The sequence below is a fragment of the Mus musculus genome, chromosome 6, assembly GCF_000001635.26.
Source record: "Mus musculus strain C57BL/6J chromosome 6, GRCm38.p6 C57BL/6J".
Lineage (NCBI taxonomy): Eukaryota > Metazoa > Chordata > Mammalia > Rodentia > Muridae > Mus > Mus musculus.
Genome location: NC_000072.6, coordinates 35,067,662 through 35,085,927, shown reverse-complemented (window position 1 = coordinate 35,085,927; position 18,266 = coordinate 35,067,662). Strand labels below are relative to the sequence as shown.

The window sequence follows — 18,266 nt, the reverse complement described above, 5'->3', positions numbered from 1 at the left end:
TCTTTATAGGAGTGTACACAACTCCTGGCTACTATGTTTAGAGAAAAGGTTTCTTTTGGTGTTGAGGCTTTTAGATACTGTAGCCCAGGTAGCCGTATTCTTCAACGATTCTTCTGCCTTTGCCTCAGGAGTGCCCCAAGCATCGATATGTATGTCTATACCTCGATACTGCTGGAAATGTGCTGATGTGTTCATTCTCTTCTGACACTTTGAGACTTTGCATGTGAATATAAATTTGGTAAGCAACCTCCCCCCCCCCACCATTTTAATCTATTCTTCATGAATTTTACACCAGACACCCCAATTCCACTCTCTTTATCCCTCCATATCCTCCCACTACCCTTGCAAACTCCCTCCAAAAGAAAACAAAAAAAATACAAAAATCTTGTCATGGAAGCTGTGGTAAGTTACACAGTATACCCTTTTGCCCCAACAGTTTATTTACAAATGTTCATTGAACTGAGTCATTGGTTTGGTTTGAGGCCTCTGGCTTCTGCTACCCTATCAATACTGGGTTCTCATTGACCTGTGTCATTGCCTGCAACTTTAGTTTTGCAGGACCGGCCCCCAGCTATTCCTAGATGGGGTAAATAGATTTGGGGTGAGATAACTCAAAGCTCTGGATTTGGGCCTGGATGGTAGCTGAGTTGGTCAGCTGGCCAGCTCTCCTGGGCCTGTGCCACCTGGGTCAGCTCTCCCACCCCCATGCCAGGGAAGAGCAGGGCCAGCTCACCCTCTTAGGGCCAGCTGTCCCATGATGCCAATTGAGGGGCGTGGAGCTCATGAGGTGAAGTGTGGGCCTACCTTGCTGAGTAGTGTAGTGGTCAATTTCTTCTGGGCCTACACCACCATAGATGCAGGGTGGGGCCATCCGTCCTGAATATTGTAGGTTTTGAGGGGCAGGGCCAGCTCTTCCATATCCATGCTACCAAGGCTATTTCTCTGGCACTGCCTAGGTTTGGGATGAGCCCAGCTCTGCACATACCTCGGACATCAACATTGCCCTAGATGGTGGCCCAACTAGGGACATACGCTTGGTCTTTGGTGGTAGTACACCTCTGCTGCTGCAGGGCCCCAGACTCAGACATGACCCTTGGCAGCAGCATGGGCCAGAACATCACCATGGCCTCAGCTCAGGCTACTCACAGGGTGTTCCTCTCCACCCTCACATCTCCACTTCTGCCTCCCTTCATAGTACACAAACCATTCCACTTCTCTTTCTCACCTCTCTCTCCCCCACATACTAGCTCATCCCCATGGTTCCTGCTCACTTGAGTCATATCTATTGGTAGTACAATGAGTTAGTCCTCCGTAGAACAGAAGGTTTTATAATTTTTTATTTTGTACTTTGATGTATTGCCTGCATGTGTGTCTGGAACTGGAGTTACAAAGAATTGTGAACTGTCATGTGAGTGCTGGAAATTGAACCCTGGTCCACTAGAAGAGCAGCCAGTGCTCTTAGCCACTGAGCCATCTCTTCAGCCCTACAATTTTAGTTTAATGCTATAAAACTTAACATTCTAGATTTTACTGAGTCACAATAGAAAGATGAGAAAAATAAAAACATTTTCCTTATTTTTAAAGGATTAATATCTTTTCTGTGTTTTAGGTCTCTTAAATATTTTATTATTTAATTTTATCCTGAATGACTGCCTAACAGTAAGAAATCTAATAAAACTGAACATTCCATCAAATTTCCATATATAAACTTGATTCTGTGTGTTTGTTTATGAAATTTTAAAGCCTATTTTCAGGTCTATATTAAATATCACAAGTAGATAACCTTATTTTTGCTGTATGTGAATTCTGTCTCAAGGTTACATTTCTTCATTCCCCCTTCCTGTGCTTCACTGAGCCAAAACAGTTAAAAAGGTAGGGAAACAGCGTTCACTCTCACGTCACTCAAGTGGAGGCAGGATGTCAATCAGAAGACTAAACCACCAACCAAAGAGTACACATGGAGGGACCCATGGCTCCAGCTGCATGTGTAGCAGAGGATGGCCTTGTTGGACATGAATGGGAGGAGAGGTCCTGAGAAGGCTCGATGCCTCAGGATAGGGGAACGCTAGGACAGGAAAACAGGAGTGGGTGTTTGGTGAGCAGGGGGAGGGAGGATGGAATAGGGGGTTTTCGGAGGGAAATCCAGGAAAGGGGATAACATTTGAAATGTAAATAAAGAAAATATCTATTAAAAAAAAGAAAAAATATTTTGATTAAAAAAAAAGGGATGGATCTACAGTAATAGCTTACTAAAAAGAAAAAGCGCTTAATTGGCAGCATACTCTGTGATCAAAATGGTTTAAAACAAACAAAAACTGCTTTGGAGGTTCATGCTAGAGTTACTGATACCCTGATGTGAGACAGGATCAATCCTTGTATGTAGCCTTGCTGTCCTGGAACTCAGCGCAGCCCTCCTGCTTTTCCCTTTTGATGGCCTATGGGTGTGTGCCAGCATATCATGGTGTGGGTTCTCATCACCACTCCAGGTCTCACTAGTTGCTTCTCTTGACCTCTTGGTCTCAGAAAATCCTCTGGGCTTCAGGTTCTCAAGTCTTTGTGACCACAGGCAGGCACCATATTTAGTGTTTCTTGAATTAATATTTTCCATTTTGTTCATTGCTACTGATAAACTGTAAACTGATATAAGCAACAATACTTATAAGAACAAATTTCTAAGTTCAGGAAAAAGGAAAAATTGTCATTACCTGGACACAGTTCTTTCAAGTACAGAGTTGGTTCCATTCTTACAGACTTTTAAACAGGTATGCCCTTCTTTTATGTTGCTTCTCTGGAATCCACTTGTTATTTTTTTCTGAATTGAAAATAACTGATACAAGCAGCTTTCTCTTTTAACTTGCACAATTGTGGTAGAAAGCTAATTAGTAGTACTACACTTATTAGTCTTTGCTTTAATTCTGTGCAGATTTGATTTTATCTTATCAATAATACTTTCATCAAGCTCAGCCTTTAATTTCTTAAACTCCTAGCTGCCTTCTGAGAGGACATTAATAAGGGCTTGTTGATTGTCAATTATACGTTTGCTTTTTTGGTTTGATTTGGTTTGGTTTGGTTTGGTTTGGTTTCGGTCTCATCAATCCTTTTATTCTTTTTTGTTTTTTAGTTATAAAGTTCTAATGTTTTTCCTATTAGAAAAGCATGTATTCATTTCTACAAGTTCAAAAATAGAAGAACACTTAAAGAGGAAGCAAACTGTCTCTGACCCTATGAATAAATAACACATACTATTTGCATGCATTTCTTGTGAGTCACTTCTTTAGGATTTTCATTCCTTCATACATAGTTCTAGAAAGCTGTAATTTGCAGTATGTGTCTGTAGTGCAATATAAATAGATGCAGTCTTTTAATTCAAGCCAAGTTTATATATACAGGGCTTATTATATAGAGAAAGAGTTAGATAGTAATTTTCCAGCTTGTTCTTTTTAAAACCTTAATAAAGAATAGATCTCTAAGTCAGCTTAAACAAACTTACTAAATTGATGTGTCTTTCTTTCTTTGTTTTTTAAAAGCCAGGTTTTCATACTATAGCCCTATAGCAGCATTCCTGTATCATCCCTGCCTCTACTTACTCATGCTGGGATTATAAGTATTCCCAGCTTTATTGCTTCATCTAACAATTAATCAGCTCCCCTTTGGTGGATGCTATATTGGCAGTATTTTGCTCTGATATAATGATTGCTGAACATAATATATTTGGTATATGTAAGTATTTATGTAGAAGAGCTTCTTTCATAGGCAGTATATTAAATTTAAAAAGGCCTTTATCTACTTGCTGTCCTTCTGTCTGTCTGTCTGTCTGTCTGTCTGTCTACTTTTAAAGATTTCATATGTGCTTGGTGCCCTCAAAGCCAGAAGAAGGTATTGGATCCTCTGGAACTGGAGTTATGGATGTTTAAGAGCTACTATGTGGGTGCTATGAACCTAACCTAGGTTACTCGTCTTTAATTTTGTTCATGTTATAAGTCAACTGTATCTTTTTATGGAATCTCATTTTGGATGAACTGGGCTTAAGTTGGGGGGAAAAACTAAACTAGTTTTCTAACATTTTAGTAGTTTACTATACCAGATAAGTGTCCAGTCAGCTTTGAGTATTACTTTATTTTATTTATTTATTTTGGCTTTTTGAGACATGTTTCTCTATGTTGTCCTGGTTGTCCTTGGAACTCTCTTGTAGACAAGACTGGCCTCAAACTCAGGCCTGAGTGCTGCGATAAAGACTTGTGCCACTACTGCACAGAGGTTTATTTTATTATAGTGTAAGTTAGAAATGTACCAATGTTTCTTACTATTTATAAAATGATTCATCCTATCTGTATCAATTAGTAGTGTGATTTCTGTTTGAAATTAACATTTTACTATTTATTCATGGGCCTATTTTCTTAGTTTTTAGTTTTTTTTGATGTTTTCTCTACTTTTGTGTAGTAAGAAGTTATAGCTTCTTCTGTTTTTGTTTTTGTTTTTGTTTTTGTTTTTGTTTTCCGAGACAGGGTTTCTCTGTATAGCCCTGACTGTCCTGGAACTCACTTTGTAGACCAGGGTGGCCTCGAACTCAGAAATCCGCCTGCCTCTGCCTCCCGAGTGCTGGGATTAAAGGTGTGCACCACAAAGACAGATGAGTATCTGATAAGGCTAATCATCATATTTTCCTTCAAAAATGACAGTTATTCTCAAGTACTCTTCAGTGTAACCTTTAGAAGCACTTTGTCATATTATGTGTGTTGTTAAAACCATTATGATGTGATTTTGATGAGGAATTACATCAACATGTAGATTAGTTTATAGCTTTTCCAGTTTGACCTGCAAATAGTGATTTCAACATACTTTTAGCATAGAATTGTTAACTGTGGTTCCATAACTTAAAGAGAATTCACATTTCACAAAACATGATTTGAATAAGAAAGACCCATTTGTTCTCTGTCTGATTTCTTACAGGCTGTTTATAGCACTTACTATAGGAATGTTTTATAAATCTATTTCCTTAGCAGTTTCTTTTTACTTGCATAGTATTACATAGTTGTAAACAGTTATGCTATGCGTGTTTAGTTTCAAACTATATTTTTCTGCCAATACCAGATGATATTAGTATGTAACTGTGATTAAACCCCATTTTTATTGGTCCCCTTTGTAAATTGTGATACATTTTGGCATATCATAGTTATGTTTCTTTACATAGGTGGGAGTATTAGCTTTTAAATGAAGGATAGTTCAGTCTGCATGGTTGTAAACTTTTTATTATTATTATTATGAAAGAGCATGAGTATGCTGGCTTGCACATGTCATGGTGTGTGTGTAGAGGTCAAAGGAAAACCTCACAGAGTTGCCTTTCCCCCGGTGTGCTCTGAGGACTGTGCTCAGGTCAGCAGGCTCTTACAGCAAGCAGTTTACCTACAGAGCCATCCCATTGATCTCAGGGTTATGCTGAAAAAACTGAAAGCTGAAGCTGCATCTTATTTTACTTATTTTTCCTAAAATGTGTTATAAGCAGTGTTTAGATCAGCATTAAATGTCTGGAAAAAGAACAGAACTGAGAACCCTTTACATCTCTCTTGCATCTGAAACTTAATAATGCCAGTTCTTTTTTTCTTGATATGCAGAAATTTTCTGAAATCTATCCATGATTTTAGCAAAAAGTTAGTATTTTTCCTGTAGTGAGTGGTATGTTTTTAAATTTCTCTTTTTGCAGGTCTTCAGAGTTCTATATTTTAGCTCTCAGTGCTGAATTACCTTCTCCCTTAAATTATTATAAACTTTTGCTGCTGTCATATAAACGTGAAGATGTCTCGCAGTCCTGATGCAAAGGAAGACCCTGTGGAATGCCCTCTTTGCATGGAGCCCTTGGAAATAGATGATATTAACTTTTTCCCTTGCACCTGTGGCTACCAGATATGCCGATTTTGTTGGCATCGAATTCGCACTGATGAGAATGGGCTTTGTCCTGCATGTAGAAAAGTAAGTGCTTCAAACCCACTGTATTCTGCTTCATAGGTTTGTACTGTCCAGTATGAACTATAATTTTTTCCCCATGAGTATGAGTGATTGGTTTTAAAACAGACATCGTGTGATCTTTAAGAGCAGTGGATTGAGAGCCAAGGCCAGATGTTGCCTTTGTTGTGTTAACTAGCTATCTGGCATCTATAAAGTCATAAAGTCTCTCTGACTAAGGAGATAGACAGTCTTGAAGCTTACTGATTGAGATGATTGGTAAAGAGCTAATGAGTTTGGATATGATAACATGGAATGAGAAAACCATGGTCTGTATTCATGTGTGGGGTGACTGTGCTTTAGTTTTCTAGTACTAAATAAGAGAGGTATTTACCAGGGTTAGGAAGCAGAGGGAGCATTCTGGCACTCAGTTGACCTTTGCCCTTTTTTTATTTAGTTGTGCACCCCAGTCCGTGGGACGGCGCCATCCACATTAGGATAGGCCTTTCCTCCTCAGTCCTTTCTGGAAACACTATTAGAAGCATGCCCAGAGGTGTATCAGATTGGCATTGAAAATTAATCATCATATCACCCCTGGGATCTTTACTTCATTTTAAGTAACTGCCTTTCATTTATTGCATTATTAGTAGTACTGATAACTGATTCTTTAGTACTTATTTGTGTGGGGCATATTTTAACTTTTTACTTCCACAGAAACCCTCTGGCTAAATGTGATTCTCATTTTACAAATGAGAAGGCTAGGTCAGAATGGTCATAAGGTTTTAGAGCAGGTTGGCTGGAATTGAAAGCCTGGCACTCTGATTCCATATTCTTGTTCCCCAGTGACTCTGATATTAGCTGTAAGAAGGAAAATACTTTGTGAGAAGAAAAAGACAAAAACATAAAGAGATTGCTCATAGTTTTTTGAGGGTACAATGATAATTGTTTTATGAGTATTATTTAATCTTTACATCAATTATTAGGATTATTTGTAATTTATACATGAGAATAGTGAGGTTTAGGGACTGAGTTGTTTAAGGGCTTATGACCAGATAATAATAGAACTAAATTTGAACTCTTGAGCCAGAGTCTAAATATTTATGTTCTGTGTTTCTTCCTATTAGACTAGGAGTATATTTAAAAACAGAAAACAGGGCCAAAAAGGATATGGGCTGAAGATGTGGTTTAGTAGGTCAAGTACCTACTATGTATTCCTGAGGACCAGAGTTGGATCCTTAGCATCCATGTAAAAGACAGGAATGTTTCTATGACCCTGCACCTGAGAGTTAGGGAAGAATCCTAGAGCTTCTGGCCTGCTAGGATAGCCACTCACCAGTGAGCTTCAGATTCACTGAGAAACTCTGCCCCAAAGAAATGCTTCCACACATGTATACATACCTGCACATACAAACAAGGAGATAGCTTAATATTGTAGCACATAGTAGGATGTCCTTAAATATTTGTTGATTATAATATACAAAAGTCCATATTTTGTTGAAAGAATTACTTTGTTTGCCTTTTTATACAGCATCTTAGTAACATAATTATCAAAGAACTGTGCAAGGTGTTATGAGAATACCAAGACTGAGTAGTTGGTTTTGTTGCTGAGACATGTGTGTGAAATGTGGTCTCTGTTAAGCTTTAGTACTTTTAAGTTTTATTAAATAAAAATCTAGTTTAAAGCAGTTGAACCTGTCAGAAGAAGGGAAACTAACAATCACACACCTGCTATTCAGAATTGGATATTTATCATTTATTCAGTTTTCTATTTATTTAATGTTGACTTTATCTTGTTTGTTTTATTTATAGCCATATCCAGAAGATCCAGCAGTTTACAAACCACTTTCCCAGGAAGAATTACAAAGGATAAAGAATGAGAAAAAACAGAAACAAAATGAAAGAAAACAGAAAATCTCAGAAAATAGAAAACATTTGGCTAGTGTACGTGTTGTACAAAAAAACCTTGTGTTTGTTGTAGGTCTGTCACAGCGCCTAGCAGACCCAGAAGTAAGTCCTCTTCTGCTTTCCCTGTCAGTGCCATAGTCTTACTGTGTCTGCCCGTCTTATCTGAGAATAATAGTTGGCCCTGGTAAATTCTAAGACTCTTCTGAAAATAATAAAGTTTTGGAGAAAGTATGAATAATAATAATAATAATATTTTTTAATAATGTTTATAAACCAGTTTACAAAGCTAGGTGGTGGTGGTGCACTCATAATCCCAGCACTCGGAAGGCAGAGGCAGGTAAATCTCTGTGAGTTCGAGGCCAGCCTGGTCTACAGAGCGAGTTCCAGGGCATCCAGGGCTACACAAAGAAACCCTGTCTCAAAACAACAAGAAAAATCCAATGACCAGTTGTGATCTTAGGCGTGTCTGAATCTTTCTGTGTTTCAGTTTCCTCGTGAAACTAAGGGCTTGACCTAAAAATCCTTTTAGTGATGGTAGCTTGTGACGTGGTAATGATCCTGTCACCCTTAAGGCTGATATGAGCTGTGACTAGGTTTGGGCTTTTTTGGTTTTTGGTTTTGTTTTGTTCCCCCTTTATCCCTTTCCTGTGGCTGTGTGGACCAATTAACTGAAGACAAAGTTACTTGACCCTAATAGGAAATCTTAACCAGCTGTCCAAGTTGGTGTGTGTGTGTGTGTGTGTGTGTGTGTGTGTGTGTGTGTGTGTGTGGTCAGAAGAGGAGTTTGCAGGACTCAGTTCTCTCCTTCCACTGTGTGGCTTCTGGGGTCAAACTCAGGTCAGCAGGTCCAAGAGTGAGTGCCTTTAGTAGCTGAGCGATCTCAGTGCTCCCCAAGTAGTAACTCTTGTTCATTCAGAACTGCTGTTCTGTGTTATCATTCTTTACTGTTGTCATTCTAAGCTAAATTTAGGGAAAGAAGGAGAATTTGACTAAGTGTAACGAGAGACCAAGTCCTTTGTGGTCCAGTCCCTAATTAGTGGCTCTTAACCTTTCTCTTTCCTCCTTCAGTTAGGCTAATCAAAGTTACTCTGAGCTCATGTTTTCTTGTAGGCTTTAAACATTCATCTGTTAATTTTTAATTCCACTGAAAGACTTACAAGATTGTTGGGAAAGAAAATTGAAGCTTGTGTCAGCTAGAATGTTTGCTTCAGTAGGAGAGCGCTGAATTTGAGGTCTTAAGATGAGTCCTGGAAGTGAGTTTGAGGTCATGCTCCTCATGATGTGAAGGACTGGCTCTGTCTATAGTAGAGCACTCTCTGCACTCTCTTAGGCCATTTCCAGCAGCTTCTTACTAACTGTGGCACATACCTGGCTGGGTAGTGGAGTGCACTTAACACAAGGGTTATTTTTGTTTACAGTTTCTGTCTGAGGTTTTAGTCCATTGTTAGCTAGCTCTATTGCTATGGGCCTAAGGTTAGATAGGTCATCCTGCCAGAAACTGAGTATGACAGAGGGGGATACTCATCTCATGTGGCGAAAAGGCAGAAAGAGGGACAAAGTAAGGCTGGGAACAAGATACCTTTCAAAGGTACATCTCAGAGACCCACTTCATCTGCATGGGACCCACTTCAAATAGCTTGCACTGCCTCCCAGGTCATAGTTTTCATATCTACTGCAGGCCAGGCCTTCAATATATCATCTTCTGGGGGATAACTTCATATCTAACCATAACTGAACCTACTGTCTCTTTTTGTAAAGACTAGAAAACTATATATTCACTGATTGATGAGTTTGTACTAAGGCTTTAAAATTCGTCTGACTCAACAGAGAATCTTAGGGAGCTGTTACTTGGAACAGCCTCATGAGCATTAGAACTGGATGCAGCTCAGTAATTACTAGGATCTGGATCAGCATGATGCCCCAAGAGTGAGAGTGGTTGCTGTGGAAGTCTTATGACCTGGCCTCAGTCCCTGGAGCCCATGGAGTCGTAGAAGGAGAGCATTAACTCTGCCAAGCTGTCCTCTGACCTCCACGCACGTTCCATGGTACACATCCACTCCTCTTTCCTGCTCTCTGCCGTTACCACACACCTAGGATTCTAGGTCCAGGGAATGTGCTGTGTTTTATGTCACAGTCAAGAGACCCGCTTCTTTGCAAAGGGGTTGGTCAAGTACTCATACCTGTAATCTGGACATTCAGGATATTAAAGCAGGAGGGGCATGGGTTTGAGTCTAACTTGGCTACTTAGTGAGTGCCAAGACATCCTGAGCTAAAGAAGTAAGATCCTGTCACAAGGAACAAAAATAAAAAATTTTAAACAGAAAAGTAAATATTAAGGAAAGAGTTCATTTTAGACTCACGATATCACTTCAGCAGTCACTTCTTCCCTTTTGTTTGTAAGCTTCCATTTTTCTGCTTTCTTCAGGCAGACAGAATCCCACCTCTTCTGTGACCACTTCCCTTGAACACGCTAAAACTTTGCTCTAACTTGTCTCTTTGTCCCATTCAATACTGCCTTTAGGAAAATGTTTTATTACTCTGTGTGTGTGTGTGTGTGTGCGTGTGTATGTGTGCGTGTGCGCGCGTGTGTGTGTGTGTGTGTGTGTGTGTGTGCTCGCGCACACGCTTTTGAGGGCATATACACTCAGGATGTGGAGGTGGTTCTCTCTTGCCTTTGCTCAGCTTGGCCAGTGTGCACAGCGAGAGCTCTCACCTGGGGAGCCAGTGCTTGGGCCCATTTGCATCCTTTGTTATTTTTCCCTAACTTCCTGATTACTTTGTCTTTCTGAAATTGCTACTTCAGTAACTTCTTGGGACCTCCATCTTGACTTGAGAGCTTTTGGGTGTGAATTTACCTTTTGTTTCTATATCTTTAGTTTAACTAGCTCTAGTATTGTAAACAATGTGAAGTAGATTGATTATCACATGTATTCTTTTATTAGTCAATAGAAAACAATTTAGGAGCTATGATAATTTGATGACAATTAAAGAGGTAATTATATATCTTAAAAGCCCTAACATTTCAGGTTTGTGGAGATATTTATTCCTAATTAAATTTTGAATTTTGTGAATACATACAATGTTTGATACTGAAGATAAATTAGGTAGCAAGCCAGACTATACTCAATAGCAAGTTTACAGGCTAGTGGAGAAGTCAGAATTCAAGTGCCCACCCATTCCTGAGAATTTATGAAAGAGAAGTTGGAGGCTGGAGAGATGGTTAGCAACTAGGAGCACTTATTGCTCTTGCAGAAGACCTGAGTTTGGTTCCCAGCACCCACATGGTGGCTCACAATCATCTTTAACTCCAGTTCCAAGGAATCCGACTCTTGTTCTGGCTCTGAGGGCACTGCATGCACGTGGTGAGCGTACATATATGTAGAGAAAACACATACAAAAACAAGCAAAAAACAAAAATCCTCCCCAAGAAAAGGATAATTCAGATACTATTAATTTGAGAATTAATAGTATGAGCTAGGCAGCAAATACGGTCAAGCAGTGTCCCTCCCAGGTATGAGGTAGCTCCAGGGAGCATTCAAGAGTCTGCACAGCCATTTCATTTCTAAGCTCGTAATGGAGGCAAACACAGTTGAGTGGCTTGTTTGTTATGGCAGGTTGGTCTTCTCCTATTTGGGTGTGTTCTGTCCTGATGGCTGCTTTGTTAATCCATTCCTTATTCACTTGTGCAGCATCTGATTGCCATCTTTTATTCTTCTTTGTAGTGTCCATGAATATTTAACTTCGTCCCCAAAGAATACTGCTGTCTTTGTTTTATCAGTTGTTTAGTCAAACTTGAGTGTGTTAATATGGAATGTTTAAATTTTTTGCATTTCCTTTGCTGTAAAAGCCTATTTTATGTTATTGATGTACACATCCATGTTTTTATTTTTGTTTTTTAAGACCAGAGTCTATTGTTGAATACTTGCCTTGAACTCTTGAAAATTCCCGTCTCAGCCTTCTGTTTTGTGAGCCACCACACCTAGATTTTTATGTAATTCTTTTCACTTGATACTAACACGATTAAGTTTTTTATTTAAAAATGTACTGATTACCTATACCGTGCAAGCACTATGCAAGACACTGAGCATGCAGAGTATACAAAACAGTGCCTGCTTATCTGCAGAGGTTAACAGTGTTGTGTGAGGAGCACTGTGTTGCTTTAGTGAAACATGGGGACAGCAGCAGACCATTGCTGGGAAGGTATACTGGTCTTCACTGTCTTGGGGTAAAGGGCTTCCTGCCCAAGTGTTTTTGAATGAGAAAGACTTCTTTTGAAGTCTTTGGGAGCTTAGAGTTCAGTGGTTGAAGTAAGTGGAGTGGCACTTAGTATGACAGCTTTGCCAACAGTGCTGAGGAGTGTACATTTTATTCTAAAGGCAGTAAAAAGCTGTTGGAGTTTTTCAATAATAAAATGACATGTACCATTTTGGCTATCAGATGGACGTATCAAATGTGATTTTATATCTTTCTTATTTGCCATGAAGGTGTTATATCCAGCCCTTTGCTCTTTCAGAGGTCCTGAGTTCAATTCCCAGCAACCACATGGTGGTTCACAACCATCTGTAATGGGATCTGACGCCCTCTTCTGGTGTGTTTGAAGACAGTGATAGTGTACCCACATACATAAAATAAATAAATAAATCTTAAAAAAAAAATTCAGTGGCATATGTGGCCGGGGAGGTAGTCTGTCATAAAGTCATGCAGGTCCTTCAAAGGGATTTGGGATTTACTCTGATTAAAATCTGGAAGAAGACTGTAAGAAAATGAAGAGTCTATTTCCCTAAACCAGTGGTCTTCAACTCCAAAAGTGGTTCATTGTCCACAAACTAATATTGTATATAACATCTTTTTTTGTTGTTAGATCACATTCATTTGCATTTTATTATGCATTCTTGTGTGGTATAGAGTAGTTGAATTGGAATATTTTGGGGAAAGGCTTGTATTGATAATTTCCCGAAGCCCCCAAATAACTTCTATTGTACAAGCAGAAACCACTGCTCTTGAGTGAAATATTACCCATCTTTTTCTTAATGACCTCAGTTAACCCAACCCATCTAGAACATTTGACACAGGTACCACTGCTTCCTGAACAATGGTCCCCTGTGGTTGCCCTTGCCTGTACTCCATAGCCAAGCAGATTGTACTCTTCATTTTCTTACAGTCTTCTTCCAGATTTTAATCAGAGTAAATCCCAAATCCCTTTGAAGGACCTGCATGACTTTATGACAGACTACCTCCCCGGCCACATACGCCACTGAATTTTTTTTTTAAGATTTATTTATTTATTTTATGTATGTGGGTACACTATCACTGTCTTCAAACACACCAGAAGAGGGCGTCAGATCCCATTACAGATGGTTGTGAACCACCATGTGGTTGCTGGGAATTGAACTCAGGACCTCTGGAAGAGCAATCAGTGCTCTTAAGGGCTGAGCCATTTCTCCAGCCCCCTGAATTTTTTGTCTTAATGAAAATAACCCAGGTTTCCTTGCACTAGCCTAAGCCCTTGATCTCCCTTGTGCTCTAAATGCTCTTGTACCAGGTGGGATGTCTGCATCCCAGCTTCAGGAGACAGCATATGTTTCATAAAAGAGAAAAACAAAAACATCCATGCATATAATATCTTCAAGACAAGAATGAAGAAGAACTTGAGACAAGAAGAATACATATGACTAGGACACTTACATTAAAAACTAAAACGACCAACAAAATCTCAAAAAGAAATTCCACTTTCCTTGAAAAGACTTCCTAACTGGGAACAATTCAGTGTTTTAAATAATCATTAATACACTTAGAAATAAGTTTTTGATGGTATAATTTCTCTCCCTATATATTTCAAAACATACATATCCAGGAAACAATGATGAAAAGACCTTTTCTGCATGTAAGTGCTTGGGCATAGGTACTCTTGAGCTTACCTGTGATCTGTGGCCTTTCAGCCAGAAGCGTCATATACTCTGGAGTTAAGACTATGTCAGTTCTTAGGCTCTGCCTTAGACCTAATGAATCTGAGTTTCTTCTTAAACTTGTCTCTCAAATGATTTGTCTTAATATTATATTTCTTGGAGTAGTGTATTTACACTACAAACCACCTTCCTTCTAGTTGGTAGAATCACTAAATGCAGCAGTTAAAAGTACAGATTGGTACAGTATATGTTTTGGCAACCTAAGTACCACGAAGTGATAGGATTTCTGTAAAACTACTAGTAAAATTTCAAAGTATGTATAGTAACTTCTTAATTACATATTATCTGTAAATTCAATTTATGTCAAAACTGAGGAAATACTTTCGATATAATATGAACTTTCTAGCTTCCCTTAACTACAAATAGGCTTCATAGCTTCATGTGTGTCTTATGGGACATTCAGAAGGTATACAGGAACCACTGTTGGGTAGGCCTAGTTTGAGCCATAGAAGAACCCCTGGCTTCATCTTCTGAATGCTAGGGCTGTTTTCTTCTTTCTTTAAAGTCTCCCCCAAATAAAACTTCCGCAGATCTCTAAAGTGGCCTCGTCAAGGCTTGCTTCATTGAGAATGGCTGCTATAAGCTCACTCATGGTAAGAGCTGCTGGCGCAGAACAGCTGTGTCCTGCCAGCCTTGGGGAGCAGGTATCTTAGCTATGAGGCTGTTAGCTGAACTGGCATTCTTCCAGCTGGAATACTGAATTCAGTTTCAAATTCTACTGGCCAGAAAACCCCCTCTCAGACATTTTTCTTCTCCATGTTTTAACTCTGAAACAGTATGGGGATGAAGTGCCTTTTCATTAGCTATTATTATTGTCCTGCCAGTCAAGAGGGGGAAAAAAGTGGAAACTCAGTGTAGTCACTTTTTGATCCATTAAAATTGGCTGTACATAACCTTACATTTGTAAACACCCAAACTATAGTGAGATTAGTGTGCATTAAGTTGGATCCTGCTAAGAATTAATGGCACAACACAGACTGTTCATTGAGAAAGTGGTTGCTGTGTGTAAAGTTCTAGGAAAAGAACAAAACTTAATGTTATTAGTCATGGGAGAGATTTTGTATCATGTAAAATTCTGATCATATTAACCAAAACCAAGGTTATGTAAGTTTGTAAGAAAATCTAAAGAATACTGTAGTAATCAAATAACAAAATAACAGAGGTGAGAGAGAGATGAGGGAAGTACACATTAAAAAGTAACTTAGGTAATTAGACGAAGAAATGTAAGTTTTCCAAATGTAACTTAGCAGTAAAGATTGCGGGAAAAACCTATGAGACAATTATAAAATAAAATTTACTGATATAGAAAATTATATACACAGTGATAAATTGTAAAGCATAGAAAGTTGAGGGGACACTGTTAACATGTTTGGAATTTATAAACAGTGCCTTAGTATAATATGCAATAGATTTATGAGACATAAATGTCATTGCTTATGCCTGTTCTTTGTTTTTCTGTCCTTAAATATAATTTTGATCATTACTACCTCATAAAAATTATCTCTTAGTGACAATATAGTTGAATTCTATGAAGGTAATATCCCATAGATGACTAACACAAATATTAGAACATAATAATGCAAAACTTCATAAGTCTTAGTTCCTATAGAGCTTCAAAAAGAATAACTCTTAGATTTTAAAAAATCTTGTAATTTAGCTACATAAATGCTCTTAGGAGGTAGTTACATTAATTGAAAACTTTAAAAATTACCATTGTGTTTTTCATTTACAAGGGATGGTGGGTGTCCCCATTATAAGGCTAAAAATGATTAAAGCAGAGACAGTTTATGCCTTATTTCTTCTTCTTTTATAGGTTTTAAAACGACCAGAGTATTTTGGGAAGTTTGGTAAAATACATAAAGTTGTCATCAATAATAGCACATCCTATGCAGGCTCACAGGTAACGCATTACAGGGTCTTCTCCTTTCCTCCCTAGGTCTGGGCTTGACATGGACTGTCAGAAGGAAAATTCACTTTCTGCAGTCAGAAAGCTTGAGGGTCAAAGGTGTTAAACAGTATAGTAACCGCTCTTGGTGGACTGGGGAATTTTTACGTTTATTTGATCCCTCAGGACTTACAGTGAATTACTTGACAGAATGAGAGGGAAATAGAAAAAAAAATTATCTCTTGGGATTAAAGGGTGTGTGGTGGGGAGTTAGTCTATTACCAGGCAACCTGATCATTAGATAATGATTAGTAATCAGAAAGAAGTTTAGATATTAAAAACTTAATAGAGCAACTTCGTCATACTGGCATTAATTAACAACTTGTCCAGATTGTATTTATTTTTTAGAGTATTTACTTTGATACAGCGTGTTTAAATTTTAAAGTTTCACTTCTAAACTTTTTTGTAACTTTGATAAGCCTGTCAAGCTACTTTTTAAAAAAATAGGGAGGAAAGAAAAAAAAAACAAGGGAAGATACTATTTTTAAGAAAAATTTGTGTTATAATCCACTTATAGCTTTTAATGAGCTAGAAAAAGAAACATATCAAGAACTACTACTTCTAGTTTTTGCCATTATCATGAACAACAGTAGTAGTAACGAAATGCCCTTAGAATTTTGTAGGCAGGTTGTAAAATACTTTTCTTTTTCAGTATTAATTTGAAACTAATAACAGTGTAATGGGATATGTTTTGCTTTAGGGTCCGAGTGCCAGTGCTTATGTAACGTATATCCGGTCAGAAGATGCTCTCAGAGCAATACAGTGTGTCAACAATGTGGTAGTAGATGGCAGGACACTAAAGGTAATACGTTTCTCTTGATTTTTTTTTTCCTATCTTTTAAGAGGAAGGGATAAGATTGGAAAGCAGAGAAGTATCTGGCATTTAAACGGTAACTTTGAAGACATATACTTTAAAGATTTGTCTTTTAGGTTTCCATACTAACCTGTAATATACAAATTATTTAGTACTAACTTAGTAGGGTCCTATTTTATTTACTGGGAATACACATTATTTAGGAGATAATCCTTTAAAAATTCAGTTTTCATATCTTTTTTTTTATTTTATGAAAATACAACTGTTCTCATCAGAAAAAGATAATAGTTCTGACTTGTTGGTTTGTGTTTGGGCAGTTAATCCCAACCAGTGTAAATGAAGAGGGGTGACAGAGTGAGGAAAGGAATCCCTCTTCTTCTGTATTGAACAACTCACATTTGGAACAGGTGTCTAGAGAAGATTTGAATTTGTAAAATTGGAAACCATATCTGTTTTCTTTAGATCTTCTAAGTAAATGTCTGCAGCATATTCACTAGTAGTAGTTCAGCTTCCTAGTGCTCTTAGTCATGTTTTATTCTGTGTCTCGTTTTAGGTGAAGTAAAAACATTAATCATGGAAATTCACATTGTGGTATCAATTCATATTTTGAGTCTTCTTTCTCCTGCTCTCTCTTCTTCCTACAGGCATCTTTAGGTACAACAAAGTACTGCAGTTATTTCTTAAAGAACATGCAGTGCCCAAAGCCTGACTGCATGTATCTTCATGAATTGGGAGATGAGGCAGCCAGCTTCACAAAAGAGGAAATGCAGGTAGTAAACACATTTGATTAACCAATTTAGTACAAAACAACATTTCAAGTTAAAATTATGAAGACAAAGACAAAGATTGGGGTTTCTGAAAACCCAATATTTCTTAAAAGTAGCATTTTTCCAGTGTATCTCATAAAATGTCTCTTCTGTGGACATGGTTACAATAAAATGAGTCTGTGGTCAGCTAAGTTAGAAAACTACCTTAGTAAATCAGCAGATTCATTTGCTGCAATATGTTCCAGAGGCTTTACTGTGCAAGCATATATTCAAAAGGGAGCTTAGCTGACCGCAGGAAACCCTTCCAGGAGTCTACTTTTAGGAGAAGGTCAGTAGTATGAGGGCCAAGGAATTAAAGTAATTTGTTGGGGTGTTTGTTTGTTTGTTTGTTTTTGATACAGGGTTTCCCTCTGTATCCTTGGCTGTCCTGGAAATCACTCTATAGACCAGGCCATCTTGGAACTCACAGAGACCTTCCAGCCTCTGTTTCCTGAGTGCTGGGATTAAAGCCGCTATCGTGCCCAACTGTAGTTGTGTTGTTGTTGTTGTTGCTGCTGCTGCTGCTGTTGCTTTTGTTTGTTTTGGTTTACTTCTATTCTCTATAGAGTGTTCTAGAAAATAATAATCTGTCCAGTGATGCTGATATTATTTTCAAGCAGTGAGTCTCCTTTGAAGGTTTCCATAGAGTAGTCATTGTCCTATAAAAGGTGACTTGAAGGCTTAATATCCTATCTTCTTTTTTACGTTTCCTCTTCTCCTGTCTCCTTTTAATTTGTAGTATAAACATGCTTTTACAAGTAAAAAGGTTGACCATACGGCATATTAAAATGAGGAGGATACCAAAGCACAGTGCTGCGGTTCCCTTTTGTAGATGAGGACTTCAGATTGTTGCTGAATCTTTTGCTGGACTTTTGCAGAAATACTTCTCA

The 18,266-nt window shown here is 38.2% G+C and overlaps 1 protein-coding gene across 11 annotated transcripts in view; it reads left to right on the top strand.

Moving 5' to 3' along the window:
• Positions 1-18,266, top strand: part of Cnot4 (CCR4-NOT transcription complex, subunit 4) — a 111,690-nt gene that overhangs the window by 47,827 nt on the left and 45,597 nt on the right. For 8 of the 11 annotated variants that reach the window (XR_001785152.2, XR_001785150.2, XM_011241407.2 and 5 more), the window contains exons 2-6: positions 5,702-5,967; positions 7,750-7,947; positions 15,625-15,711; positions 16,457-16,558; positions 17,215-17,340. Coding sequence is in view for 7 of the 11 variants with exons in the window: in XM_011241407.2 (XP_011239709.1) it covers positions 5,794-5,967; positions 7,750-7,947; positions 15,625-15,711; positions 16,457-16,558; positions 17,215-17,340 (687 nt within the window). In the remaining 4 variants the exon portion in view is untranslated. Of the gene's footprint in view, positions 1-128; positions 239-5,701; positions 5,968-7,749; positions 7,948-15,624; positions 15,712-16,456; positions 16,559-17,214; positions 17,341-18,266 lie in introns of those variants that run through there. The other 3 variants (XR_001785153.1, XR_001785151.1, XM_011241408.3) reach the window with 1 other exon arrangement.